We start from the raw sequence: 26,738 nt of genomic DNA on the forward strand, positions 1-26,738 counted from the left end.
TCTTATATAGGTCGGTAGGTACCTACTTCGATCTCTGGCACCTTATATGACTGATCATATTTCTACATGAGTATTGCTAAAATCGAAACGAGGATCAGATAGAGTTGAACGTTTAAATAAATTATCTTGTTATATTTTAGTATCATATATATGGGGCACATATATGTATGCTGGGAGTTAAGTACACGATTAATACATCCGCGCTTCTTCAAGCAATAGAAAACATGCACATAACCCGTTCTCCCTCGACAACCGAACAAAAGGTCGGTTTATTTAGACCTTCTCCTCGATGGTGTTTCCTACTAGAGCCGCGTTGTCCTCCACGTGGTGCATTTCGGCAGCAAACGTGTGGCTTGGCTTCCATTTGCCGGAGTAGCGGGGGGCAACTTCCTGCATGCACATATCGGCCTGTTCAAGGGACAGGCCCTTCAGCTCGGGAACGAGGAAGTAGGCGAACGTCAGGGAGATGCAGCAGAGGGAACCCCATAGGAAGAACACCTTAGCCCCGAGGTTGGCCTCGTCTTCACCGACAAGGTAAGGGGTAATGACGGCAATAATGGTGTTCCAGAACCAGTTGGAGGCTGTAGAGATACCAACACCACGGGATCGAATCGGTAGGGGGAAAACCTCGCCAACGACGACCCAGGCGGTAGGACCCCATGTGGTAGCAAAAAAGGCAATGTTGATGCAGATGAAGGCAATCATGGCCTGGGCAGCAGCGTTGTTGTGAACCTCTTCTCTTCCTGCCGTGACGCCAATGGCACCGACAATGAACTGAGAGATGATCATACCCGAGGCACCAGTGATCAGCAGGGCACGGCGACCAAACTTCTCGATGGTATAGAACGAGATAGGTGTCGATAAGACGTTAACAAGGGTCGTGACCAAGGAGATGAGGAAGGGGTTCGAAATAGTTCCGAGTTGCTTGAAAAATACCTGTTGTTTTTCATTAGCAAAGAGGTTCAGTTAGATAAGAAAAGGGGGTCGTGCGGCGGGGAGAAGAGGGTCAAGGATTTGAAATGTTTCCATGATTTTCTCTTGCCAGCAAAGAAAGGAGGAAAAGCTAGATTAAGATATTTTCGTATTTAATACTTACATTTCCGAAATAGAAAACTAATGGGTGAAAAGATTCTGTGTTAGCTTTATATTCCTAAAATTTTTATCGTTCCTTTCTTAAGCAATTGCACTTACTACTAAACGTTAGTCACTATATACCTTATGGAAGAATAGGGGGTTTAATACATACCTGAAGTTAATTCCAGTGAGCTGTTGCATCATCTGCAAACCAGAACCGAGGAGTGTTCGTCTGATACTACTGTTGCCCTGGGATAACGATCCCTTGAAGCAAGCAGTCCAGGAACCAATGTAGGAAGTCTGGGGGAGATTCTGCAGCTCGAACTCATTGTTGGCCACAATCTCGGCCAACTCGTCCTTAACGAAATCCGAATCCAATGGCTGACCGCGGACGTAAGCAAGGGCCTTAGCAGCCTCCTCGATCTTGCCTTTCTTGACAAAATAACGAGGAGACTCGGGGAGGATAAAGAGACCGATGCCTAGAACGATGGCCCATAGAAACTGAATGCCGATGGGGATTCTGTACGAGCCCGAGTCGGGGCGGGATTGGGTTCCGTAAACCACACAATTGGCCAGAAGGATACCAATAGTAATGCAAAACTGGTATCCAGAGACCATAGCACCACGAACCTTCTTAGGCGCAATCTCGGACATGTATAGGATGACAACGGCGGAGATAAAACCGACACCACCACCCGCAATTAGACGACCGAATACGAATAGGACCTCTTGATCGGTGCTCGAGATCTGTAAAATACAACCGACCATAAAAACGAAGCATCCTACAATGATGGTGGGACGTCGGCCAACGAAGTCGGCGATATCACCACCTACAAGAGCGCCGAAGAAGGTACCGCAAGACAGGATCGATGTGAAGAGAGACTGTGTTGCTGACGGTAGGGTGAAGGCATCCTTAGCAATGCCAATAGGAGCACCAATCGTTCCATCGGCGTTAATGGCGTTATAATCGTAGGGGACTCCGGTGTATAGAGTGATGAAATACGGCATAGCCAACACGCCGCTCATCCAACCTAGATGTATATGTGATTAGTATCTAAAAAGGTTTACTACAGTCTCGAGACTTCGAGCTTACCGGTATCATAGCCAAAGAAGATACCACCGAAGGCGGCGAAGGCACAAATAAGGTATGCCTTGAATGTAACAGGGGCCTCGACGCGACCTACGTCGGCGGTGCCTGTGACAACAACACCGCCGGCCATCTTTTCGTTGTCCTGTCTTTCTCCTGCTGTGTAGTAAATAATCAAGCTGTCACGATTCAAGGCTTGCGTCACTGTATGAAGTGATAGCAGGGGACGGCGCGTCTGTGACGGGGTAGCAAAGGAAAGGGAGCACAGAGACGGTAGGATTGGGGGGTATTTGCCAGATATTATATATCTGTACGGATCCGTACCGACTGGTAGGATATTGGCGGAAAACAACCTACAAACGGTATGCTACGAGATAAAGACACCGCCCCTTGCTGATTCTACCATGTTTGCGGTGGAACCATCATCCTGGTCTGGGGGAAACGTGGTACCCAGGCGAAGAGGTATCCAGAAGGCTTTGTCGAGGTGTAAAGGATGTTGTCGCCCGGCGTAGTAAACTGTTACACGCCACCATTTGGTCTCCTTTCAGCGTTACTATGCTTTGGGGGTGGAATATTGGTGAGTAGGCTCGGGGTCTCCTGTCGGGTCTAGACTGGAAGGGGCCCGCTGCCCGAATTAGTTGCTATTGACGAGCCAGCGTTGATTGGGTTGCTGCAGTACAGCGGCCTAGGGTATTGGCTTATAGACAGGGATGTAAAGGGCCGTCTCGAGCTTGGAGAACTGCTTGGTCTCGCTGATATGCAGCTGGATCTGACCCACAAAGCAACAAAGATCCCTCGCCCTAGTAGAATCCCCAAAAACTAGAGATTTGGGGAAGATGGGGAGTATGGAGAAAGGCATATTAGTGCCAAACTTTTCCAGGGGGGATCTAGTTAATAGGTAGCAAACCAACAGTGAAATATACAAAGCAGCTAGGTTAGGTTGTTACTCTTAGGCTAGGTAATCTTCTAATAAGTTAGTATCAATATTACCATAAGGTACTCTCTAGGATGACATAGGTAATATTATACCCAATATGGAAAAGGTTGTATGATTCTTAAGTACCCTAATGCATGTAAATATATACTCATTTATCACTTGATAGAGTATTGCATTTCGTGATCTACAGACTGCAGGAGATCTCTAATATTATTGGGGTGCATTATATACGGATGTGCATATATATAGTAATATCCTTTTGATCCCGATAACCAGTGTAGATAACCGGATCGTCACCAGGACTAAATTTCTTCGCAGGATAAGATATAAATTGATGCTCGAGATTTTCTTATGCAAGTCGCAAATATCATCAATCTTTGATATTAGTGTAATTAGGGAGAATGTGCAAACGCAGGGGTTGGCTGGCCAATTACTGAATTGGTACTTTCGTACTTCTTAGGCTGGTTGGCTCGGTTGGATGCTCAAACATGTTGAATAGCAAAATGCGCTGACGGCTGAACATGAAAGGTGTGGGACGGATGAAACAGATCAGAAGGTAGAAGGATTAAACTACTTTCCTTTGTCGTTCATTTTGAGAAGCTCGTAATCCATAATTTGCTTGCTCGCGTGGTGACCTAGTGACCTAGAGGAACGGGATAGATCTCGTAACCGGTTAGTCTCGTATCTCAAATTCCTTTGGCGTCCCCGGATTCTAGTTAGTGACTTGAAATGGGGAATTAAAGAAGCCTCGTTCTCGGTGGTAATTGATCCATGGACGCGACGTTACATGTCCTCGATTAAAATACGTACCAAACAGCTACCAATTTGTAGCTAAATGGGTATTTTATTATATCTACCTAGGTAGGTAGGTATCCCTAGGATCAGTCCACCAAGGAAGAAGGAGGATAGTATAATATTCCTCCAATACTAGGACTTTTTACTCCCCTTAATATTAAATAACGTGTGCTGTGTTAATACAAGTTTGTAATTGGTGTGTTAAGTACCTAGATGAGTTGAAGGGCGAGATTAATTGACCGGTTTGGGCTAAAGTCGGCGCTGTGTGACAGACGTGATAGACGCCATTTCAGATCAGAGTGCCGGAAGTGAAGCTAACAAACAATGACTTCTCAGTGTTGGTATGATGCTGTTACCATGACTTGTTGGCTTGCATTTTTGGACTAGTAAGCAGAAAGACGTGATGGTCATCCCAGTTGTGAGGGGGTATGATCACCCGGACAATATAGCCTCGCCTATCTCTCCTTAATAGATCTCTCTAACTACTGAAAACCATGGGACATCAATTAGATCGGAAGAAAAGAGGAACGATTCAATGGGTCACTTTCGTAAGGATGAGATGGAAAAAGGAATAGTTCTAGAATGAGATGACATGGTAAAAAAAAAGAACAAAAAAAAAAAAAGACCAAAGCAGATAAACCCTGGTCCTGCTACAAATATGGTAAGGCTTATGTAAGTACCTGCTATGTAAGAAGCTTGTGTTTGCTTATAGCGGGGCCCCATTCTAAAAAGAAAGTGGAGAAGATCTAAGAACAAAAAAAAAAAAGGGACCTGGAGATTTGGAGTCCCCGCGCTCTAAATTCCCCAAGGTCACTAAAGAAAGCTAAAGAGTCTAACTTTGGTCGGGCCGAATACATGGGCACATAATCTTAACCTTAGGAAGTTAATCGATTTAAACCAATTCAACTATTAATTCAACCAATTCTCATCCGACAACCACCACACCAAAAGTAGCCGCATCCCGCGAACCTTTGAACTAATAGTCGTTCGAATACTAAACTAAACTTCCCTATGCTCGGCCTAACTGTGGACACCTTCGGCCGGTACGGGGAATCACGTTGAGGTCAAACCCATAAGGATTACTTCTCGTGGCATCTTATCCGCCAACTATAAGTCCTTACCGCGTGCCACCAGCTCCTTCAAAGTCTTGGCGCATAATGTATTGGACAATTAACCTCGCGGCCTCTTTCCCCGGACCCCAGTTAATAAAGGGGTGTTAGCGCCCAAGTCGGTTTTCAACGGAGTCACATGTCTACACGCAAGGCAAATTCCAAATTCCTAGCTCCAAAGCCTAGACTTTTGTCTGTCCCGAATGTGAGCCTAGCTTACATCAACCACGAGGTGATCGACCTTCGAGGGTCCCTGCGATAGTACTGCTGTATGTACGCTGCATCTTCTGGCACGCCTCGCTACCGAAACTCTGGAATAACCCACGCGGCCCCCACTAGACGTATCAATACCTAATGGCCCAGAAATAAGCTCACTCACTTATTAGGTACCTAGGGATAGCTATGTTTGTTAGTAGCTTCATAATAATTTTAACGCCGAAGCTATCATATAGCTTGCTCTTCGACTTGTCTCCTGTTTGTGGCATTTTTTCTGCCGAGGTCTGATGGGAGCTACCCCAAGCTCTACAATTAGCCTCCAGCTTACGCCAAGCTAAACCGCTTGTCACCAACAGGATTGCTTTGCCTTAGCAATTGCTAATTGGTAGAGGATGAGATATAGCGGCGAGAGTAGTTCGAGGAATAAGCTTTGCTGCTTTCCCAGAACCATGGCAATGCCCGCCCTCATTAGACGAAGTTTGTCCTGGCCAGAAGCGAACGACATGTACTAAGCAGTAGTCAGGACTCGCCTTGTGACTTAATATGGGAGCTTGTTACGCGTCCTCCAGTAAGAAAAATATGACTCAACAAAGCTAAGATTCTCGCATGATCTCATACGTTAAGACACGCAGAGTGTATCAAATGGAAGAGATACCAGCCGTGCTCGGGCTTCCCGCAGACGTATAATTCTTCCAATACCCCTCATCTCATCGTACATACTCTATCACTATCGGTAGCTCCACTAACCAGACCGTTCTAGAGACTTAACTCTTCTGGACTCTTCTCAGTATGGACCTCCGGAGTTCACTGTGGCGCTGAAACCGGGTTCCACCTACCACACATTTCAGGCCGTCACCGCTCGTAAGTGGCGTTTGCGGATAAGTCGGTGTAGTAGCAGAGGCCTGATGGACGGAGGGGCTACACTCGCCGTGCCATAAATAATTCGACGCCGGTTTCACATGACACTAATACTGACACGCGACAATCAGCTAGTAAGATTTGCCTCGTGGTCGGAAGTGACTTCCGCCAGATTAGCAAGACAAGCCCGTATCCGACGGAAGCTTAGAGGTTGAAGAATAGTTGGTATTAATTAGATCCCACACAAAGGGTTCCACCGAGACTTTTGTTTCCCCTGGCGGCTTATTCATCCACGTCGATTACGGTGTCCTCGCTCCCTATTCAGCTCACTTTTTGACTGGTCTTGATAAAGTTAGGTTCGTATTATTACATCGTAGGATCTACCTATGCAAGTCGCATTGAGGGCAGAGAGCGTGAGTACTTCTTCGTTCGACAGAATATGTTTGTGTGACATAAACTCTCATTAGCCTAGGTAGGTTAGGTAAATATCATCTAAGATGTGGTAAAATAATGTGTTATATCTCGATATAACCTCAGCTAACCAACTTTGCGGCACACCCCCTTATTCTTTTATCACACTAAGGACAACCCAAATATCCCGACCCAGGATCCTCGCTAGTACGGTAGACCGCCTAGACTAAATCTATGTATAGAAGTTTATCGGGCAATAATCATGCGGCTCCATCGCGTGACCTGTCGTCCCATATTAAGCACAAGCAACTTTGCTATGTCGCCAAGCACGGAAGGGAAACTTCACCGCGTCACGGTTCATTAAGTCCGACGTACGGATCAGTATTAATCTTTTATGATGAAGCCATAAGATAGTATTGCCAGACTTTCGGTCTCTTCCCATGACCAGTTATTCTAAGCCCCCAATGCACTCAGATTCCAAGTACCCCGTAAAAAGGGTAATGCGTAATTCGTACGGCATGATAAGTCAATGTAACCCGACTTGTCCCTTACGTCCAATCACATAGTTCTATAAGGTCTAGATGAGCCTTAAATAATATACCGTAAAGATATTGCTAAAATTAAGAGAGCAAGAGACAAACAACCCTGAGTTCTTATAATAGGATAAAGTTCAAATAAACCGAATGACCCCCCCCCCCCCCCCCCCCCCCTTGAAATAAGCCAGACTCGCATATCTTACTATAGTAACCTAAGCGTGCCCTTACATCCTTATTCGTATCAAGCAGTATAACGACCATATATCGTCAGGCACGTATTCAACCCGTACTCGTGGTATGTATATTACGAAACGGAATAACTACCTAAAGCATGTACCATTTTACTCAGCACCTAAAGCAAATGGCACTAGGTTAAACAAGAACATGTCTATGACTGTAACAACCATCCATAACAAATTACGGTTGGTTATTTAAACAAAACGCCAGTGACTTCTCTCCCGCCACGTAGATACTCTCAGCCGCAACACTGGAATATCAATAAGTACCTGAACCTAATCTCAACGTCGAATTAAAGACGAAGCCGCTCATATCAAACCATAACAACAACACAACACTCGGTACTTCAACAACAACAACAATAATAATAATAAAAATCACTAATAACAAAGTATATTTTTCTTCTAGATGCTTTTTGATGGCTAACAGCTAAGACCCGAGATAGCGTAGAGTAGTCAACACTCCTCATAACTACCTGATATATCCCCGTACCACTGAGACGCAACGGAACAAAGAACTTGCCAGATATAAATAAATGTGATAGAATAAAAACTATTACGAAATAGCCTTTTAATGGCGGTAGTATGTTCGATAGAACTTCTAAGTAGATATATCATATATCTACCTAGGGTGTCTTACTTACCTACCCCCTCAAATATATAATCCCCCACGCATCAGCAGATTTAAATTTACATTTCACTCCCAACTCGTATCCTCAATCACTCCTTAACTTCGAATAGTAAACAAGCACCTTATATTAAGTCGCCGTCTTTCAATTGCTATGTAACCCCATCTCTCCTCTGCCCTCTCTACGAAGGTTCACGTACCTATAACGCTCAACGCGTCTCGGCAAGGTAACATCTAGGTTAGATAGGTCAAGTATCTAGCTACTTAGCTAGCTACGACCGCGTAACTCCCCGCCTGTCCGTTCCAATGTATGCATGTAGACATGACATGTGCGATTGTGTAATGACAAAAAAAGATAACAAAAAGACACATGGCATCGTGGTTGGTCCTGTTCTCATAACCCGTCGCAAGCAGTTTCGTCAAACCGAGCCGTTCTCCCTCTCTGCCTTCCCCCCTTTCCTACGAGCCCTGTCATCCGCAGGCACAATCCCCACCCCCAATTCAATTGATACACCCTAAAAAGACGGGATCGTACACGCCCGCGTGGGGAATCGAAAATTCCACCCGCAGGGTCCAGTTCCCCTAGGGCTGTGACGGTGAACAAGGCCACATGTCAGTAAGGTAAAAGAAACAGGACTAGAAAAAACACGGGCTGGCGTGGGGGTATAATCCTTCTATCTGTATGGTCGAATGAAACCGAGCTCCTCGCGTGTCCTTGCGCATTACCGAAAATATTGAACAGTCTAGTTTCGTATGCATGCCTCGTAGTCATTGTTCTTATCCGTAGTATTTATCCCCTACTTCTGGAAAAACCAGCTGCTTCTCTTATTGGCGTTGCCTTCGTTTTGTAGGTTGGCGATAGTCGGGACCTGGGCCGGAGCGTCGCCGGCGGTGCCACCACCACGGAGGGGCTTCGCGATACGGCTGCCCGCATTGGCAAAGCTGAAGCCGCCGCCAGATGGAGAGTTGAGGCCACGGGTTGAACCGGCCTTGGCTGCCTCGAGACGCTCCTTGACAGCTGTGAGTTGAGACTCGAATCTGTTATTGGTGTTAGTAGATAATGGCAAGTTGGGGTAAACAATGACAGACCTGTGGTTCGCAGCGGTCAGCTTTTCTTGGCTGTCCTGCAACAAGCTCTCCAAACTAGAAATACGCTCGTTCCTCGCGATAAGCTTCCTCTCGGCGATAGCCACCTCCTTCTTGAGGCTGCTGTTTTGCTCAACGAGTTGGCGTTGGACTTGGGTTAGCTGCTCCAAATTGCGTTCGAGGAACGCCATCTTCTTCTGCTGAGCGCGGTTGTTAGATGACCGCAACACGTTGTTGTATTGCTCTCGAGTCTCATCAAGCGAAATCTCGAGCTCGACTACTCTCTCACATCGGTTCTGTAGGTCTCTCATCAAACTCTTCTTCATAACGTCGAACTCGGCGATTTGTTGTTGCATCGTCTTGCCATTAGCCATACCTGGTACACCGCTATGTAGGGATAGTTCTGCTTGTCGGACGATGCCTTGGGTTTCCACCAGCTTAGCTTTTAGTGCTTGTAGATCATCCGGTGGGATCGGGTCTCCTGATGAGCTCAACTCATATAACGCCTCGACTTGTTGAATGGCATTGGCAATGGACTGTTCGTTGGCGCTGAATACGTCTCCACCTAGATCGAATCCTGCCATCATCTGAGCCATCTTCTCGGCTTTCTTCTTCTCCTTATCATCTAGAACAGCGCTCGTCTCCTTCGCGCTCATCTTGATATCTAGGAGCTGTTGTTTGACTTCGTCGAGTTCTGTCGTCAATTCCGCATTCGCCTCCTTCAACGCATCCATTGTGATCTGAGCTTCTTTGCTTTCAAATGTTAACCGCTCGAGTTGCATCTTGGCCTCGTTAACCTCAGTTGTTAGTTTCTCATTCTCTTTTCCTAGTTTGCTATCGTGCTCCTTCAAGAAAGTTAACTCTTCCTTGGACTCTAGGAGGGACTTTTCGGCTGTCGCAACAGCTGACTCCTTCTCGGCTAATTGATCCTGGAGCTCATTCTCTCTCCGGAGGAATTCCTCTCTCTCATCCTTATCTAGAGGGAGACTTGGTGTTCCCGAGCGTTCTGCCAGCCCCGGTGTGTCGGCACGGCTCTCTGGTATCAGCCGGGACGGCGTTGAAGGCCGATGAGTCCTCGAGTCCGCTCTTGTACTAACGACGCCGTCAGGCGATATTGCCGGCACCCATCGATCCTTGGGCACAGTTTCGCCGCCACGCCATAGCTGAAGTTCCACTTCCAAATTCGATATATACGTCTCGAAAGTTGTGATATTAGTTTTAGCCTTAGCAAGCATAGCCTTGAGCTCCGCGGGACTAAGTTCGGCGTTGACCTTCGCTTTGTTCTTGATCGATTTCGCTCTCATACCGAAACGTAATGTGCTCAGAGTTTCGGCATCGTTGTAGCTACTGGGTGAACAGTTTATTATAAGCGTTGTCCTGCTGTTTCCACCAAGAGACTCTTGTAAAATTCGTGTTAATTTCGAGTCACGATAGGGGACGTGTGAGGATTTGCCGTCGGTAAGAGCGTTGATAACCATACCCAAGGCACTCAAACTCTTGTTGATCTTTTTCGCTTCCTCCAAGGTTTGACCGCTGGCACCGGTCTTGCCGACCTTTTCACTGCCAGCCAAATCAACTAAGAACAGTTGACCGCTCTTCATGGAACCGGTTTCGAGGTTTTTCTGAGAGATGGTGATGACGAAGATAGAGTGCGAACGTGAAGATTCCTGGTTCATGTTGGTGGCAGCAACAGCTCTTGCATTTCCACCCCTCTTCATAACTTCGAAAACTTCTTCTACGCTGGAGACGTAGATCTCCAGAAGACCCTTTACATACACGCCCCTATTCTTCTCCTCGTGGACTGGTAGGTTATCGTTCTGTGGTGCTAGTAGATCACGGATACGCTCCATGTAGATTTCCATATAGCTGACTCGGACCGTATATTCGATGGTGGGCGGACTGGACATGATGCTACTGAAAATTTGCTCTACGATACGAGGCGTAATACCCTTTCCTTCGTCATCTTCTATACTCGTTCCCATCATGGTATAGGACTTTCCGGCACCTGTCTGACCGTATGCAAATACTGTTCCATTGTAACCGTTGAGAATATCATCGACGGTAGGCTTGATTGAGTAATCGAAGATGTCGACTTGTCTGCCTTGCATACCAAACACGCGATCGAAGGTAAAAGAACCTGCAGCCTCAGCTGACTATATTCCGGTTAGCAACATTAGCATAAACGACAACGGAGCGGGAGACACTGCAGATCTCGGCGGGGAAAACGTACATTGAGGCTACAAGTATCGGGGCCATCAAAGGTAACAATAGGCTCTCCGCCTGATGCCAACTCGACCTTATTCTGTGGCCGAAAACGGGCAACAACTTTGATACTATTTGCGCTCGCCATGATGAAGTTTTGTCGTTTGTTGGACGGCTACGCGCAGAGGGGATATGTAAGGTATGAAGGGGAAAGGCCTATTTCATATTAAGGAAATAAAGTCTTGTATGTACAGACACAGCTCGGCCGAAAAGACGGCGAACAGGCCAAAGAATGTTGAATGTTTGACAATAAAGCCTGCTTATATGTCGTGCTGGTGTTTAATATGGTTATTAAAACCAGCTTGGTGGTGTAAAGTGAATGTCGCGTCAATTTTTTGGGGTCGGCGTTTGTATTGGGAGAAAATAGGCCTCTAAACGATTTCAGTGGGTTTCGGCTTGTCGGCGTGTCGGCGTGCCTGAAGTTCAAATGAACCTAATCCAGGGGAACTGCCACCTACAACTTGCAAGGAAGAGCGGAGACGCCACAATTTTAGCAAGTATGTGTTAGGCTTGTACTATTATTGTACCTTTGCACGTTGCTATATTATTATTAACCTAAAAGTTTATTCGATGCTGCCGAAATATCTAATACCAACATACCTAAAATAAGGCTTTGCTTATAAATGTAAAAATTGACAAAGAGCCTCCGATACAGCATAAATACATGTCCTTTATTAAAGTTGCCTTCTATAGCATCTCACCCTACCAACTCACCCCACTATTTAAAAAACAACGCGTCACAGCATGAACCCGACAAGACCTCGAATACAGGTACATAAGTTAAATACATGTACCTTATGTACCCATGGACCTAGGACGATGATGCAAATATGGCGAATATGGGTAAATGCATGACAAAATGCAGCTAGTATAATATAATGTGATAGTTCGTGTGAGCTTATTTGCATCTTAATCGTACTGTTATTCCTACATACATCTGGCAAGCTAATAATTTCCTAAAAATCAACACAAAAGACTAGTTAAACACCACACAAGTTCTTGTTCCGTTTGCTATTCTTTGTATTGCTGCTATGAACTCAACCACTACGTACCGTTACTAATCATATCTGGCATTCCTATTAAGAAGAAAACGAGAACGCCTAGGCTGATGCGGGGATCTAGGAAATAATACCGATATAAAGTAGTGGTCCATAATGTAATCATCCGGGCATCAAAGAGGATGGATTGGCTTCTCTAGAGCACCTCAACCTGGAAAATACGATAATCCCTCCTGTTCGACACCCAAAACGCCAAACCTTTGCGCCTCTTGAGGATGAATCTTCGTCACTCTCATCTCCGGGGCATCGTACCTGTTTGTGAATAATTCTGGCCAGAAGCCCATACTCAGCGCGTGTAGAATCTAGTTGAGATGAATACTATTTGCGTTAAGTCAATAGTTGATATTGGGCCCTGATAATCCAGAGGGGTAGCTTAATCCTCCCAGCTTTTCTCAACCGTCTCGCGAACTCTCTTAGTGTACTCCTTTCGGTTGTCCTTATACAGATTGGATGCCTCCACGTTCGCAGGAGAACCGGTGTTGGGGTCGTTAAGTAGACTAATTCCAAAGATGTTAGCATTCGAAATATACAATGGTCCTATTAAAGCCACTCTTTCCTACCTTTGAATGCTCGTCAAGACAGCCGCAACATCGTACGTGGGGCTCCATCGATTCTGGAGGATATCTAGACACAGCTCGCCTGTGGCATAGACGTTGGGGTGGAACATCTGGCTGATGAATTTAACGGCGGGTGGTTTGTTCGGGTATTGCTCCTCGAAGTGCATCACAAGCCGGAAGGTTCCATCTTCGAACGGGGTATCGGCAGGCCCAATGATGACAGCGTTCCTTTGCGAAGTTATTGTTAATTTCGTATTTCCGTAGGAATCGACCAGCCATTCGTATGCTTACCAAGTCATAACATTGTCGGGAACAGGAGAAGCAGATACACCAGCGGGAGGGTCGGTCTGCATGCGCTATGAAATGTTGTTAGCGATTACCTAGATATTATAGCTAGCAATATAAGTCTAACCTTGAAGTCTCGCATTAAACGACGGCGGGCGGCAGTCGACATCTTGATCTAACCTGGATTGGTTTTGGATGGGTTTTAGTTGCAGGATGGTCTAGTAATCTCCAGAGATGAGATTTTTGTAAACAAGCGTCGGTTTGTTTGAATGATGAAGGAGCGATTCGTAAATGGCTTGGGGGAAAAGAGAAGAGTATAGTGGTGGGATAAGGCGAATGAAGTTGATTAATTGGTAATATGATGGGGTTTTGGGCGGCGATTGTCTCAGTTAGAGGTATTGGCCCGGAGAGATTGACGTGATAAGGAACGGTACATTGGTACTTTGAACCGATCTAGTCATGAAAGAAAGAATTGAGCAGCGTTCGCGCGGCAGCGTCACGTGGCAGACACCTGCTTCCGGCCGTGATTTACTTATGTAATACTGTGTCCATATGTATATTCTGCAGCTTCCCGATTATGTATGTATTTAGAGGGAAAGATAAGCGTGATTGGAGAAATTCAATGTTTCACCAGTATTACTATCTGTTAGTTAGACAGACCTACATAAGTATCACACTGTCCTACTCATGTACACAGTGGCGATACCGGGGGGTTAGCAGGGACGACCATGTACTACAAAACGAGCAGGCCGTTTCCCCAGATTATCTAGGATCGGGTTCCTCGGTTGCTTACAAGTGCAATTATTGGCGGAAGGCGAGACATCCCGCTGAAAGCCGAGGTGCTAACTCCCTTGTAAGCTCAAATGGATAACGCCGGGATGTAAACTATCTTCAAGAACTTGCAGCCATGACGTTAGTTGTTCTTTCTTTTCATAATATTAATTTCCGTTACTTTCAACTTATACCCTAAACCTTTCTACTATTTTTTCAATCCAAAGTATCAAAATGATACTTCAAGTAGGAATGTTTAGATCAACGGCTAGAAGCTCATGCCTTCGGGCGGGGACACGAGCATTAACGCAGCGTCACTTCTCGGTACAGACGGCCCGTCGGCAAGAAATTCGAGACGCATACATTCTAAGTGCCTCTAGGACGCCTACTGCAAAGGTGAGACCCTAAAGGCATATATTAATACTACGATAACTAACAAATAAATAGTTCAACGGTTCGTTTATCACAGTCTCTGCGCCACAGCTCGGCGCCGTCGCTATTAAGTCAGCTCTCGAAAAGTCTAAAGTTCCTATCGAAAAGATTACAGATGTATATATGGGAAATGTATTACAAGGTTCTATCGGACAGGCTCCCGCCAGACAAGCCGTTATTTTTGCTGGTCTTCCTAAATCCGTCGAAGCCGTTACTATCAACAAAGTCTGCGCCTCAGGGTTAAAGGCCGTAGTTTTTGCGGCCCAGAATATTCAACTTGGTCTAAGCGAAGCCCAAATAGCTGGCGGTATGGAAAATATGTCACAAGTTCCGTATTATGTCCCTCGTGCCAGTTCTTTACCACCATTTGGTCACGTCAAAATGGAGGATGGCCTTATCAAGGACGGGTTGACGGACGTATATGATCAGTTTCATATGGGTATCTGCGCCGAGACGACTGCGAAGAAGTATGATATTTCCCGGGAAGCACAAGACCAATATGCTATCCAATCGTACCAACGATCCCAGGCTGCGTGGAAGAACAAGGCCTTTGCGGATGAAATAGCCCCCGTGACTGTAAAGGGCCGGAAGGGTGAGACCATCATCGATACTGATGAAGGATATTTGGATATCAAGTTAGAAAAGGTTCCTACGCTGAAGCCAGCTTTCATTCGCGACGGCACGGGTACCGTCACTGCTGCGAACTCGTCGACGCTGAATGATGGTGCTAGTGCCTTAGTACTGGGAAGCAAAGACATCGCCAAGGAGTTTGGAGCTGGTTCTAGAGTCCTAGCAAGGATATGCGGGTCTGCCGACGCCGCGGTTGATCCCGTAGACTTCCCTATCGCACCAGCCAAAGCTGTGCCTATTGCTCTAGAACGCGCAGGTATTACAAAAGACCAGGTTGCGATCTGGGAATTTAACGAGGCTTTCGCTGCAGTTATCAAGGCTAACGAGAAGGTGAGAACTGATATATCACTTTAAGCTATAAACTTTCTAACAAAGGATAATAGATTCTCGGTCTAGAGAAAGCTAGAGTAAATCCTCTAGGTGGTGCGATCTCTCTAGGTCACGCGCTAGGTAGTTCAGGATCCCGAATCCTAACGACATTACTACATCAACTTAAGCCAGGGGAGTATGGTGTTGCCGCTATTTGCAATGGAGGTGGTGCGGCTACTGCTATTGTTGTTCAGCGGATCGAGTCCGTATAGTGCTATAGAGTGGTAGTAAGTACTTATAAGGAAGATATACCCGTCATTTAGTATAAATCTTTGGGACGTGGCTAGTCGTCTAGATTTGAATAGTTCTGCTGATACTTAATATCTACGAGAGATATGAGCCAATGAGTGTAATGAATTTCAATCTCTAGTACATAGAAGCTATAAACTTTTACTACTATTGATCCTTGGACAAGTAGGGCAAACGCTGTTCTATTTAAGGATTATCACATGCATTAGTTACATTGACGATCCTATAAATTATGCACATGTGTGTAGGACGAGTACGACATTTAGGACATGTACTTTGTACATAACCCCGCGTTCGGGTGTAAATGATGTCACATGCGACTTCGAAGCGTATGTACATAGATGGTGCGGGTCTTTGCAGGTCCCCTAAAGATTTAATTGGCCATCACTACTAAGCGCGTTCTGTACAATGCCTCCATAATTTTTTTACGTGTATGCTTCGTCCCGTTACATAATTCGAAGTTCAGCCTTGGGTTCATAGCCTCAACAACACTAAGACTCTAACCTAAACATTATCGTCTCATACGTGTTAGCTTCAATTCTTTAGATACCGTTCGAACTACGAGCTACTATTTACCCACTTCGAATTCTCGAACACGATGACCATATGAACGAGGACCCCCTCCCTAATTCTTATACCACCACTTTCCACCATGGCCGTGACAGCCCAATTCCTTACGGGTGTCCGCGATATTCTCAAGAGTCTCAATGGAGAAGCGCTGCGCGATTGGCTGAAGGTCGAGCCACCTTTACCGCAGGAATACTATAACCTCGCATCCGATCTCAAGAGTACCTATCAAGATGACAATGCGCTCGAAAAGCTGGTCGAGCAGTGCCTACCGGAAGAAGATGATGTTCCAGAAGGCCAGGGAACAACATGGCCCGGCTTCCTCTCTTTCATAAAGGACTATCTTATCTACTGGAGGGACGTAGAATTTGACGACCTTCTGGGCGCCCATCAATTGCTCACGGCATTGACCAAGTATGTTAGCTCGACTATTCTGATATTACGTCGCACCCGACTAAGACGAGTAGTTCATGCGCCACGGCGCTTAACAATCCCACGTATGGAACAATAATGTTGCAGTCGAGCATATCACTTTGCGGCTCTCTATCGACCTTGTCGATGACCCTAAATAAACGACCTGATCTCACTAGGAAGCTGGCAGCTATCCATGCTGGTGACGAGGAACGGAAGTCGGTTATCGAGATCACAGCGGAGATCATGCAAAAGTTCTTTACGACGTGTCTCACGGACCGGTCAAGTCCGCGCTTCGCAGAACCTACGGGCAAGAAGGTTGGCATCTACGTCTTCGCTAACAAGACCTTGAAACTATTAACCATGGTGCGTTAAGCGCGCTTAACTACGGCAAATATCATACTAAATCTTAACGATATCTTAGAATAGCAAGTCTTACCTGGCGGCGCAGCTGTTAACTAATATTATGGCAAAATCACCGCCGCTTTCGTACTATCCAGCCGCTCAAAGGGTGACGTTTTTGTATTTCCTCGGCCGCTTCCACTTCAACCACAATCACTTCTGGCGAGCAGCACAATGCTTACAGGAGGCCTATTCACAAACGCCAGCACGCTTCCTAAAGCATCGCCGAATCATACTCACATACTTGATACCGGCGAATTTCGTCTTAGGCCGCCTACCCTCGCAGGCTCTTCTCCAGCGACCAGAAGCTCAGCCTATGGCTCAGTGTTACTCTCAGTTTTCATTAGCAATTCGAAAAGGCGACTATATACTCTTCCAGCACACCATCAAACAGCACGAAAGCTGGTTAAGGAGCAAAGGCTTTCCTTTATATACTACCCTCCAATGGCGTATTCGGCCGCTACTCTGGCGATCGCTCTCACGACGAACATTCCTGCTGACATACACACCTCCCGCCGAAGGGGATTCGCGCAAAGCTGCCGTATTAAAGCTTGCGGATTTTAATACTACAATGAGTTATGTCCAGAAGCGGCTCGAGGGATATTTCCCCGCAAAATTGGCTCCGAAGGGGCGCCAGTCCAGTGTCAACAGCTATCTCCTAAAAGCTGTCTCCAACAGTGCGGGAACTGGTACGGGAAACTCTACCATCGCGCCGCCTCCCGGTGGACCTAAGCATCTAACGCCAGATGAAGGTCTATTGTCCGGTAATATGGCTGTAGATGACCTCATCGTCGAAAACATCACTGCGTCGTTGATAAGCCAGGACCTTCTACACGGGTATATAGCGCACTCTCAAGGCGCATTCGCTATCATGGGCACCAAGCAGAAGGGCAGTGCAATGGCGGCCGGTTGGCCCACTGTCAGCGAAGTGATTGACCAGCGGTCCATAGAGTCTGTTATCCCGGGGTGGGTCAAGGATGAGTAGATGTTTTTTTTTAATTCACGCGAGGAAGAAGGCCTGAGATTATAAAAGGCATAAAAATGGATGGTTTAGGTCTGTTTCAACCAAGCCATAGCCATGCATAAAGGAGTGTCTTTTGGTATAGCGAAGTTACGAATGATACCCAGTATGAGTTTTTCTTCGTGGATGTTGGAATTGTTTATATAACGTTGAGACTGGATTGGGTTGTGTTACGATAGAATTTACAAATTTATAAATCACCGGCTTTATGTAAGTGTTCCGTCATTTATAAATTGACCCCTTTCATTCCTATGATTACCTAACTTAATCGATAAGATATTATTCAAACACAACCACGTAGCAGTCACAACCTTTCGTTCACACCAAATTTTAATCCTCACACCTATACGTTGCTGTATGGGTAATATAATGTTGAATCAGTAAAGTTTAAGAATTATTTAGTAAAGCCCAGTCAAATTCAGTATAGCTAATGATTACTTCCTGATCCCACGACTACCAACGTCAAGGTCCTACACGTACTTACTAACACACATATGAAAGCATTTACTTTTCCAAGGTCAATTATTTTCTCAAGCTTCAAGCACCATTGCTAATATTCGGCTTCGCGAGTCTGTAAATCTTATGGTCATCGGATTCCGAATTTCCCTGAACCTCGACGATAGGTTCGAAGTCGGCAACTTGTCCTTGATGCTTTAGGCACGGTGGTAGCCGATCGCCGTGATTGTTCTGCGGTTTGTAGGAATCGTTATTGCTCAGTCGCCAGATCAGCGATTCGTGCAGGACGGCATCTGGCGGTATGTCACGCGCGGAACCCGCGTTTAGCGGGAAGCGGATGTTCCGCCACTCGTTATGTCTGTGGAAGAGTTCCCAGCGCGTGATGATTGGGAGCCATTCTATTCAAAGTCAGCAGGCTAGCATTGGTAGAGTAGGAGGGTGGAAATGGACTTACCCATGAACTTCCAGAACAGCACGGTGGCGAATCCTGAGCCATAGCCATATAAGAGGGAGTCATGCATGAATCCATTCAACGCTTGCTCCTTTCGCTTCTCATACCGTCGCTTGAATCCGTTGAGATTCTTGCACCACTTGACCGCCGCTGACGGGTCCATCTGGCCCACCAGCTCCACCTCGCGGATCATCCAAGCGAGCGGGATATCACTCATCTGGAAGGGGTCAGATCCAATGTCCATAGTAGGATCCTTGGACTTGCGCGTCGTCCAGAAATTCTTGACGCGCTGCCAGATGGTCATCTGCTTGCCGCTATCAAGCGGGTGCTCAGCCGACGCCGGCCAACCACCGCCCACATCTCCGTGGCATCCCGGGAACCAGACCTCCTTGATGTCCTCGTGATCCTTCGTCGAGGTTCGGATGTCCTGGGCTAGGAGCGCGGCTTTGAATTTGACGCGGCGCTCGTCGACGGCCACGGCGTGCCGCACGAAGTGCGCTGTGCCCTTGACAGGTACTGGCATGGGGGCTTTGCGCTCGAGTATCGCGACTGAGTTCACGCAGTCCCAGATCCCGAGGAAGTAGACCTTGATGTTATGTTCTTTGACCTTCCCGTTTTCGCGTGTGACTTTTTCCTTCCGGCAGAATGTGTTACTGAAGGCGGTGATCTCGTCCTTGGCCCGCTTGTACTTGTGGCCGTGGTGTTTGTCGTTGTCGTTTTCGTTGTCGTTATTCCCATTCTGATTGTCATGGCCGCTTTGTTCGTCATGGCCATTTTGCTCCTCGTGGTGTTCCCCGTTCTGCTCGTTTAGTACGGGTTGTGTCTCAGTTAGTCCTGTGTCGACTTTTGCGGCCTGTTTCTTGCCTTTCTTAGAGCGTGCTCGGTCGAAATTGTCGGTCTCGCCTTCTAAGTAGCGTTGGTAGAGTCGGTATGCGAAGGTCACCATTTCCTCGTTACCCTTACAGAGTAATCCTACGGTATTGACCATACGTGCTAGGAATTTGGCCGTGAAGGCACCTCGACTAAATCCAAACATGTAGATCTTGTCCCCCTTCAAGTATTGTAGGTAAGTGATAATGATCTATTAGCCTCGGAAGGATTGCTTACAGGGTCATAGTATCGCATCAGGAATCTGTACCCAGCCATGACATGGGCATCGAACGTCGTACCAATACCTTGGTCGATGGTCTGCGAGATAGAGCTTCGCAGCTCACCGAGCCAGGTCTTGTTGACAGACGTCTCATTGATATCATAAGTACCGATTCCGGCTAATTTACTAATAAGAATCGATGATATATGGAGAGGAGGAAGTATACTCACTCTGATAATAATGGTATTGCTGAGGGTCATTGCGGTCTAGCTTGTGCAAGATCTTGACTACGTTGGTATCAGAATTGGATCCGGTATAGGTGTTGCCGGTGCCGTCGAAACAGAGTATAAGTTTCTTAGGCTCTCGAGCTTGTTCAGAGCCATCAATGGTAGGTGTGTTACCTCCTTGATCCTGAAGGGAAGACATATTGATGACAAGATTTAACTAGATACACACCAAAACCTTTCGAAGGTCTCGAGTCAAAACTTAGTAGGATTAAGAAGGGTCCCTTCGCTTCCCGCTACTGGCTCTCAAGCTTCAATTTATCATGTCTTTCACATGCGGCCACCCATTTCCCCCTCATTGAATTATTACCATTGTCGTTATCCGCCCGATCGGCATGTGGCTTAATGACCATAGTTGGCCTGGAGAGCCCGATTCTGTCTTTCGTTCCGTCTATTGATTACCCGTGCCAAGATATTCATGTCTCTAGATCAGAGCTAGTATTCAGATTACAGACGTACGACCTCATCATACGTCTCGGAGTACAGCAGCAACATATAATTCGGGATATGATATGCCAATTGAAAGTTTGCTTTTCGTAAGCAATACCCAGGTTTTTAGGCCGCCACTCTCATGCAGCTTCGTCTCCATCCCTCGATCTTCTACAGCCGGTGTATGACAAGCTGCGGTTGCCTACATATCCGAGATATTCTTGGCAAAACGAGGGGTCTTGTCAGCTACGTCGAAACAAGCCATCATTCCGAACATGGCTGATTTTCATGGCTGCATGCATTTATGAGATGTAGTGAAACGATGTGTTATGGTTGCAAGTCAAACACGTAAGCTGAAATAGGTGGGTGGCATCGTCCACCAATAATCTACGACACGATTACTTCGTTCTATCTGGTTTGGTATTTGGACCTCATCTTTCCCATTTTAGTAGTCGGAGGCAGCTTACATACATTAATTAATCTAGAGCGCCGCTCTAAGCCATGCAACTCTCACCACTATCATTTGACGGTGGCGTCTATAGTGTAGACGTCGGATATCGTGATGCTTATCCGGATAGCAAACAAAGGAAAAAGCAACTCGGCGGCCTATCCGTTAAGCTCCTAAGTATGAGCGCGCGGTGTAACCGAATATGGGCCCTTTTCGTATATATGAGGTATAGAAAGACGGTGCCGAGAAGCGCCTAGTCTGAACTATTGTGTCCACAAGCTCTATTTCGTTTTTCACACTGAGAAATCTATAATACAGAATTGATCATGCCTTCGGACGAAAAGTACCAGGCCGGAGAGCATTACGGAGATGCAGAAAAAGAATCTACAAACTACTTTGCTGACCCTACGAAGATCGCCACAGATATCTTGAGAGACGCTGTCGGCCTTGCGGGCAAGGTCACTATCAAAGAGATTGTAAACCTCATCGAGGAGTTAGTACAGGTTGGACAACCTCTTGATGATAAGAAAGGGTATTGTTAGCCTTATAAAACTTGGTACGAATATATCTAATACGTAGTAGCAACACCGAGTTCTTGATTGGCATTTTGACTGCTCTTCCTTCTACGTCAAATGCTAGAGTCCAGCTCACCAACAAGCTCATCGACACCCTTTGGGATAATCTTCAGCATCCACCACTGAGCTATCTCGGGGGTGATGTTCGCTACAAGGTTGTTGGCTCTTCGAAGTCATCTAGCTCGCAGAATGCAGCACCTAAGCCAGGTGATGCCATCGAGTTCAAGGCACCAGACAGCGATGTTATACTAAGTGAGCAGATCCCGCTTGCTCCTGACGGCCTCCATCATTATCGGACGCCTGATGGGAGTTACAATAATCCTATACAGCCAAACCTAGGCAGGGCAGGCGCCCCTTATGCTAAGTCGGTAAGAAACACAAAGCGTCTTGCCGGCGTCAGGCCTGATCCTGGTCTGCTGTTTGACCTTTTGATGGCACGCGATGATGAACACTTCAAAGAGAGCCCTGCTGGTATCTCGGCTATGTTCTATTATCACGCAACTATCATTATCCATGACATCTTCCGAACAAGTCGTACGGATATGAATATATCGGATACCTCGTCGTATCTTGACCTAGCACCCCTTTATGGCTCTTCTCTCAAGGATCAACTAGAGATCCGTACGATGAAGGAGGGTAAACTGAAGCCCGATACTTTCCATGAGAAGAGGCTTCTTGGTCAGCCTGCGGGCGTTAATGTCATGCTGGTCCTTTACAGCCGCTTCCACAATTACGTTGCAGATATTCTACTAAAGATCAACGAAAATGGGCGCTTCACGCTAGAATGCCAGCCTGACGCTAGCCCAGAAGAAAAGGCTTGTGCTGTTGCTAAACAAGACCATGATCTCTTCAACACGGCTCGTTTGATCACTGGTGGGATGTATATCAACATAAGTTTGCATGACTACCTAAGAGCTATTACAAATACGCATCACTCCAATAGCGACTGGACCCTAGATCCGCGTGTCCAAATTGATAAGCAATTTGACGGCGAGGGCACACCACGTGGTGTTGGTAACCAAGTCAGCGCCGAATTTAACCTGTTATACAGGTTTCATTCGTGCATTTCTAAGAAAGATGAGCGCTGGATAAACGACTTCTTCCTAAAGCTCTTCCCAGGCCGTGAACCGAGTGAGCTAGAGAATGTCAGCTGGACGGAGCTCGGTCAAGCTTTGCTTACCTTTGAGAATAATACTCCCAAAGACCCAAGTCTTCGTACCTTCGACGGCCTAGAGCGTCAAGCAGACGGTACATTTAAGGACGAGGATCTCGTGCGAATCCTTAAGGAGGCCATGGACGACCCCGCTGGCGTCTTCGGCGCACGCACGATCCCCAAGGCCCTCAAGGTCGTCGAAGTCCTAGGAATTATCCAAGGCCGCAAGTGGCAAGTTGCATCTCTAAACGAGTTCCGCGAATTCTTCGGGCTGAAGAAGTGGGATAAATTCACCGACATCAACTCCGACCCGGAAATCGCCAATCTCCTAGAGAAGCTGTATGCGGACCCCGACATGGTCGAGCTCTATCCAGGACTTATGATCGAAGATATCAAACCTGTCCGGAACACGGGCTGCGGTATCCAGCCGACATATTCACTGGGCCGCGCTGTGCTGTCTGATGCTGTCACCCTTGTGCGCTCGGATAGGTTCAATACACTTGACTATAACGTCTCCAACTTAACAAGCTGGGGTTACAATGAAGTACAGCAAGATAATAAGACCTTAGGAGGGTCTATGGCATGTGAGTAGCATCTCAAGTTCAACCCCTTTGCTTCATATCCTGCTTCGGGGCCAAGTCAAACCCATCTAAGAGTTGCCATCCTTACGAAATATCTATCTCTTATATATCTAGTAAATATCTCACCTGAAGAACCTGCTAACCCTTAGTACTATAGACAAACTAATCCAGCGAGGTCTTCCCAACTGGTTCCCTTACAACTCAGTAGCCGTCATGCAGCCTTTCTACACGAAGAAAGCCAACATAGCAATTGCCAAAGAACTCGGCACTATTGACCAATACACCCAGGATGATCCAAAACCACCCCGGAAACCCGTTATACTGTTCACCAGCTCGGCCATTGAGCAAGTCCTCACCAAACATACAGAATTCCGCATCCCTTGGGCCACGCCCCTCAATGATCTATTCGTAGGCAAGAAGAATGTCAGCTGGTACATGTTAGCCGGCGACAATAAGGAAAACGAAGACAACCGCACCAATATGATCAATGCGATGAAAGAAGTCCCCGATATCAGCGGTGCTATTCAGAGGTTCGTCGAGAGCGCAGGCTCGAAGCTCATTCAGAAGGAGACGTTCCAGCTCAAGAAGGGCCTCAACCAGATCGATCTGATCCGCGACGTCGCCATCCCGCTCAACGCACAGCTTCTTGCCGATCTATTCTACTTCGACCTCAAAACTGACGAGAACCCGAAGGGCTCACTCGGTGCCGCAGAGCTGTACGAACATCTACTGGATATCCGTATCTGGGGCGTCAATAACAACGACCCCGGACAGGCTTGGAATCGCCGCCGCAAGGCGCAGGAGAGCGCTAAGATCATTATTGATACTACGAGAACTCTCGTTGATGATGTCGCTTTTCCGCGCGGCCTGATTGGCTCGGCGCTCGAGAGCACGGTAGGACGGAAGGCCAGTCTCAAGCCTGGCTCCCTGCGTTCTTGTGGCTATAAGCTTGTCGAACAGCTCTTGCGTCATGATAAGGCCGAGAGGGTAACTGACATACTATGGCTTACTGCCTTTGGTGGAATTGGAGTTGTTACGACGGTGGTAAGTTACTTATAGCCGTCTCCCTGACTTATATTACACACGCTAATATACCCACTCCCCTAATTATAGTTCTACGAGATTTTGGAGTTCTTCCTGCGTAAAGAGAACGCGTCCATCTGGGCGGAGATCCAGGCCCTCGCGCAGAAGAACGACATCAACACTATTCGCGCCTATGTCCTCGAGGCCCAGCGCCTCACGAGCACACAGCGCACCATGCGTGTTGCGGCTAAGGAGGACGAACTCGAGGGAAAGAAGATCCAGCCGGGTAACTATGTCATCTTATTGCTCGTAAGTGTGCTCCCGTCCAGCTCTCTATCCCCCTCCCTTGTTTATATATATATCCTATTATTTTCTCAAGCCAGAATCACAAAATTCTAACCACATCAACACCAATCAGGGCGAAGCCGGGCGCAACCCCTCCGAAGTCCCCAACGCGGACAAATTCGACCCGAAGCGTAAAGCCGGTGCCGTGACGCCGTTCAGCTACGGGCAGCACGAGTGTCTGATGAAGCATCTGGTCCCGACTTTCCTCGCAAGCTTGGTCAAACTCACAGCTGATCTGAAACAACTACGTCCCGCGCCGGGCCAGATGGGCCAGGTCAAGACGATTCAAGTCGGTGCCGATAAGGCGTATCTGAATGATAGCTGGTCGTATTTGGGCTTCGATGCTAGTAGTACGTTTTCCCGTCCCCTGTTTTTACCCCCTTTCTTTACCGCCCCTTGTTACGGGGGTATAGTTACTATTCCGAGTGGTATAATTACCTCTACATGTCATATTACTTCTATACTACGATATAATTACATTGTTGGCGAAATAAGAGTAAACGTAGGTACTTTTGCTAACGCTCCAACAACAGCATGGAAGCTCCACTTCGACGGCCACGGACAGGGCGGCTTCGAGGGCGAGAGACAGCCTACTGCGGCGATGGAGCTGCAGGAGTATTACCACCGGATCCAGAAGGCTAAGGATAAGCTGTTGGGTTAAGCATCGAATCTAGGTACTAACTAAACTAACTACCTAAAGTAAGGAAAAACATATGCTTGAATAAGATAAGTTAGGAGGGTAACTAAGCTCGAATTGTGAGGAAACTAGTTTGGAGAATGAAGACAAAGTCTGCAAACACGAGATAACCAAATTAGGATACACTCATTAATAAAAGATGTGTCGTAATTACGCCTTGTATCGTGACCAGATTTGGTTTTAGTATAACTTGCAATTTGTTGTTGTAATGTCATGTTAGTTAGTGAGATTTTGTCTTTAATTTGTAAGTGTAAAAAGGGTTAGTTAGATAGTAAGAAAATCACTAAATAACCCACCCCCTATCTTCTTGGGGGATAACTTATCAAGACTTATTACCGTCTTGATCACAACTGTCCCTAGGTTACTATATTCTAAAAAAAATGCATCAACAGCCTCTGTTGAATACAACTAGACCATAGTTGAGCTCCTTACAGAAACCTACACACCACATAGCATTCACATAATACACATGTCCAATTCAACAATCACATCGAATCAGCAACTCAAAGAACCAACAGTTCATCTCAACCAACAAATCTCATTCAACGCTATCAAATGCCATTGCCAGCACGTCGCGGCAGAAGATAAGGTATATATATCCACAAGGAGCGGGGGATCTAGATCTCGACCGCGTCCGCGTCTGCGTCAACCAAACATGTCCAAGAATCTAACTAGTTAAACCCAACCCCCCAGCAAAAATATTTTTCCAAATTGCCCGCGGACTCCCCTGCCGCGGCGCCTCCCAAAAAAGCCTCGATATTTTCGTGAGCAAAATAAAATTTGCAAATCTGATTCGCGTGTCGTCTTGATCGTGTATCTCTTGGCTCCAAACCTCGCTCTCCCCCTACCAAAGCTTTCTCCGCTGAGAAGATGTTTTAAATCCCCTTTCTTCCCGGACCTCATCCGGGATCTCGCTCTCGCCAAGGAAAGAAAAGCTCCAAACCGCCAGTCGCAGGCCTTGTTCGCAAAATGGGGTATAGTAAGAAGGTAAAAAAAAAAAAAAAAAGTGTGCAGCTCAAGAACGATATCCAAGAAAAGACTTGAGATTATCAGTTAAGAGATAAATAATAAACACTACTGAATAAATGATTCGTTATATAAAACCAGCTCCAGTCAGAGACCGGAGCTGTAAAATGTACGGAAATAAGTGCATATATAGTTGTACCGATACGGTACGATATATCGACAATTCCGGTAGCAAGACGGAGTTCGCACCGCA

General features: G+C 46.5%; 7 protein-coding genes across 7 annotated transcripts; 3 read left to right on the forward strand and 4 right to left on the reverse strand.

Moving 5' to 3' along the window:
- Nucleotides 1-273: 273 nt before the first annotated feature.
- GL218_08825 (High-affinity glucose transporter SNF3) lies at nucleotides 274-2,294 on the reverse strand (the record flags this gene model as incomplete). Its single annotated transcript, XM_033585635.1, has 3 exons — nucleotides 274-936; nucleotides 1,216-2,105; nucleotides 2,168-2,294. The coding sequence occupies 3 exons, from the start codon at nucleotides 2,292-2,294 to the stop codon at nucleotides 274-276; spliced, it is 1,680 nt and encodes a 559-aa protein (XP_033440152.1).
- Nucleotides 2,295-8,684: 6,390 nt separating this feature from the next.
- GL218_08826 (Kinesin heavy chain) lies at nucleotides 8,685-11,323 on the reverse strand (the record flags this gene model as incomplete). The annotated part of the gene is made up of 3 exons (XM_033585636.1): nucleotides 8,685-8,925; nucleotides 8,977-11,126; nucleotides 11,204-11,323. The coding sequence occupies 3 exons, from the start codon at nucleotides 11,321-11,323 to the stop codon at nucleotides 8,685-8,687; spliced, it is 2,511 nt and encodes an 836-aa protein (XP_033440149.1).
- Nucleotides 11,324-12,666: 1,343 nt separating this feature from the next.
- On the reverse strand, nucleotides 12,667-13,304 carry GL218_08827 (Ubiquitin-conjugating enzyme E2 2; the record flags this gene model as incomplete). The annotated part of the gene is made up of 4 exons (XM_033585637.1): nucleotides 12,667-12,790; nucleotides 12,854-13,078; nucleotides 13,142-13,206; nucleotides 13,263-13,304. 4 exons carry the CDS (start codon nucleotides 13,302-13,304, stop codon nucleotides 12,667-12,669), a joined length of 456 nt encoding a protein of 151 aa, XP_033440150.1.
- Nucleotides 13,305-14,140: 836 nt separating this feature from the next.
- GL218_08828 (Acetyl-CoA acetyltransferase, mitochondrial) lies at nucleotides 14,141-15,549 on the forward strand (the record flags this gene model as incomplete). The annotated part of the gene is made up of 3 exons (XM_033585638.1): nucleotides 14,141-14,302; nucleotides 14,354-15,298; nucleotides 15,352-15,549. The coding sequence occupies 3 exons, from the start codon at nucleotides 14,141-14,143 to the stop codon at nucleotides 15,547-15,549; spliced, it is 1,305 nt and encodes a 434-aa protein (XP_033440291.1).
- Nucleotides 15,550-16,238: 689 nt separating this feature from the next.
- GL218_08829 (PCI domain-containing protein 2 like protein) lies at nucleotides 16,239-17,951 on the forward strand (the record flags this gene model as incomplete). Its single annotated transcript, XM_033585639.1, has 3 exons — nucleotides 16,239-16,567; nucleotides 16,621-16,930; nucleotides 16,989-17,951. 3 exons carry the CDS (start codon nucleotides 16,239-16,241, stop codon nucleotides 17,949-17,951), a joined length of 1,602 nt encoding a protein of 533 aa, XP_033440292.1.
- A 573-nt stretch (nucleotides 17,952-18,524) lies between these two features.
- Nucleotides 18,525-20,410, reverse strand: GL218_08830 (uncharacterized protein; the record flags this gene model as incomplete). Its single annotated transcript, XM_033585640.1, has 4 exons — nucleotides 18,525-18,841; nucleotides 18,898-19,945; nucleotides 20,002-20,162; nucleotides 20,215-20,410. 4 exons carry the CDS (start codon nucleotides 20,408-20,410, stop codon nucleotides 18,525-18,527), a joined length of 1,722 nt encoding a protein of 573 aa, XP_033440318.1.
- A 1,061-nt stretch (nucleotides 20,411-21,471) lies between these two features.
- On the forward strand, nucleotides 21,472-25,483 carry GL218_08831 (Psi-producing oxygenase A; the record flags this gene model as incomplete). Its single annotated transcript, XM_033585641.1, has 6 exons — nucleotides 21,472-21,677; nucleotides 21,728-23,457; nucleotides 23,612-24,498; nucleotides 24,568-24,786; nucleotides 24,896-25,172; nucleotides 25,356-25,483. The coding sequence occupies 6 exons, from the start codon at nucleotides 21,472-21,474 to the stop codon at nucleotides 25,481-25,483; spliced, it is 3,447 nt and encodes a 1,148-aa protein (XP_033440317.1).
- Between the last annotated feature and the right edge of the window lie 1,255 nt (nucleotides 25,484-26,738).

The sequence above is a fragment of the Daldinia childiae genome (genome assembly GCF_008694065.1).
Source record: "Daldinia childiae strain JS-1345 chromosome Unknown Scaffold14, whole genome shotgun sequence".
Taxonomy (NCBI): domain Eukaryota; kingdom Fungi; phylum Ascomycota; class Sordariomycetes; order Xylariales; family Hypoxylaceae; genus Daldinia; species Daldinia childiae.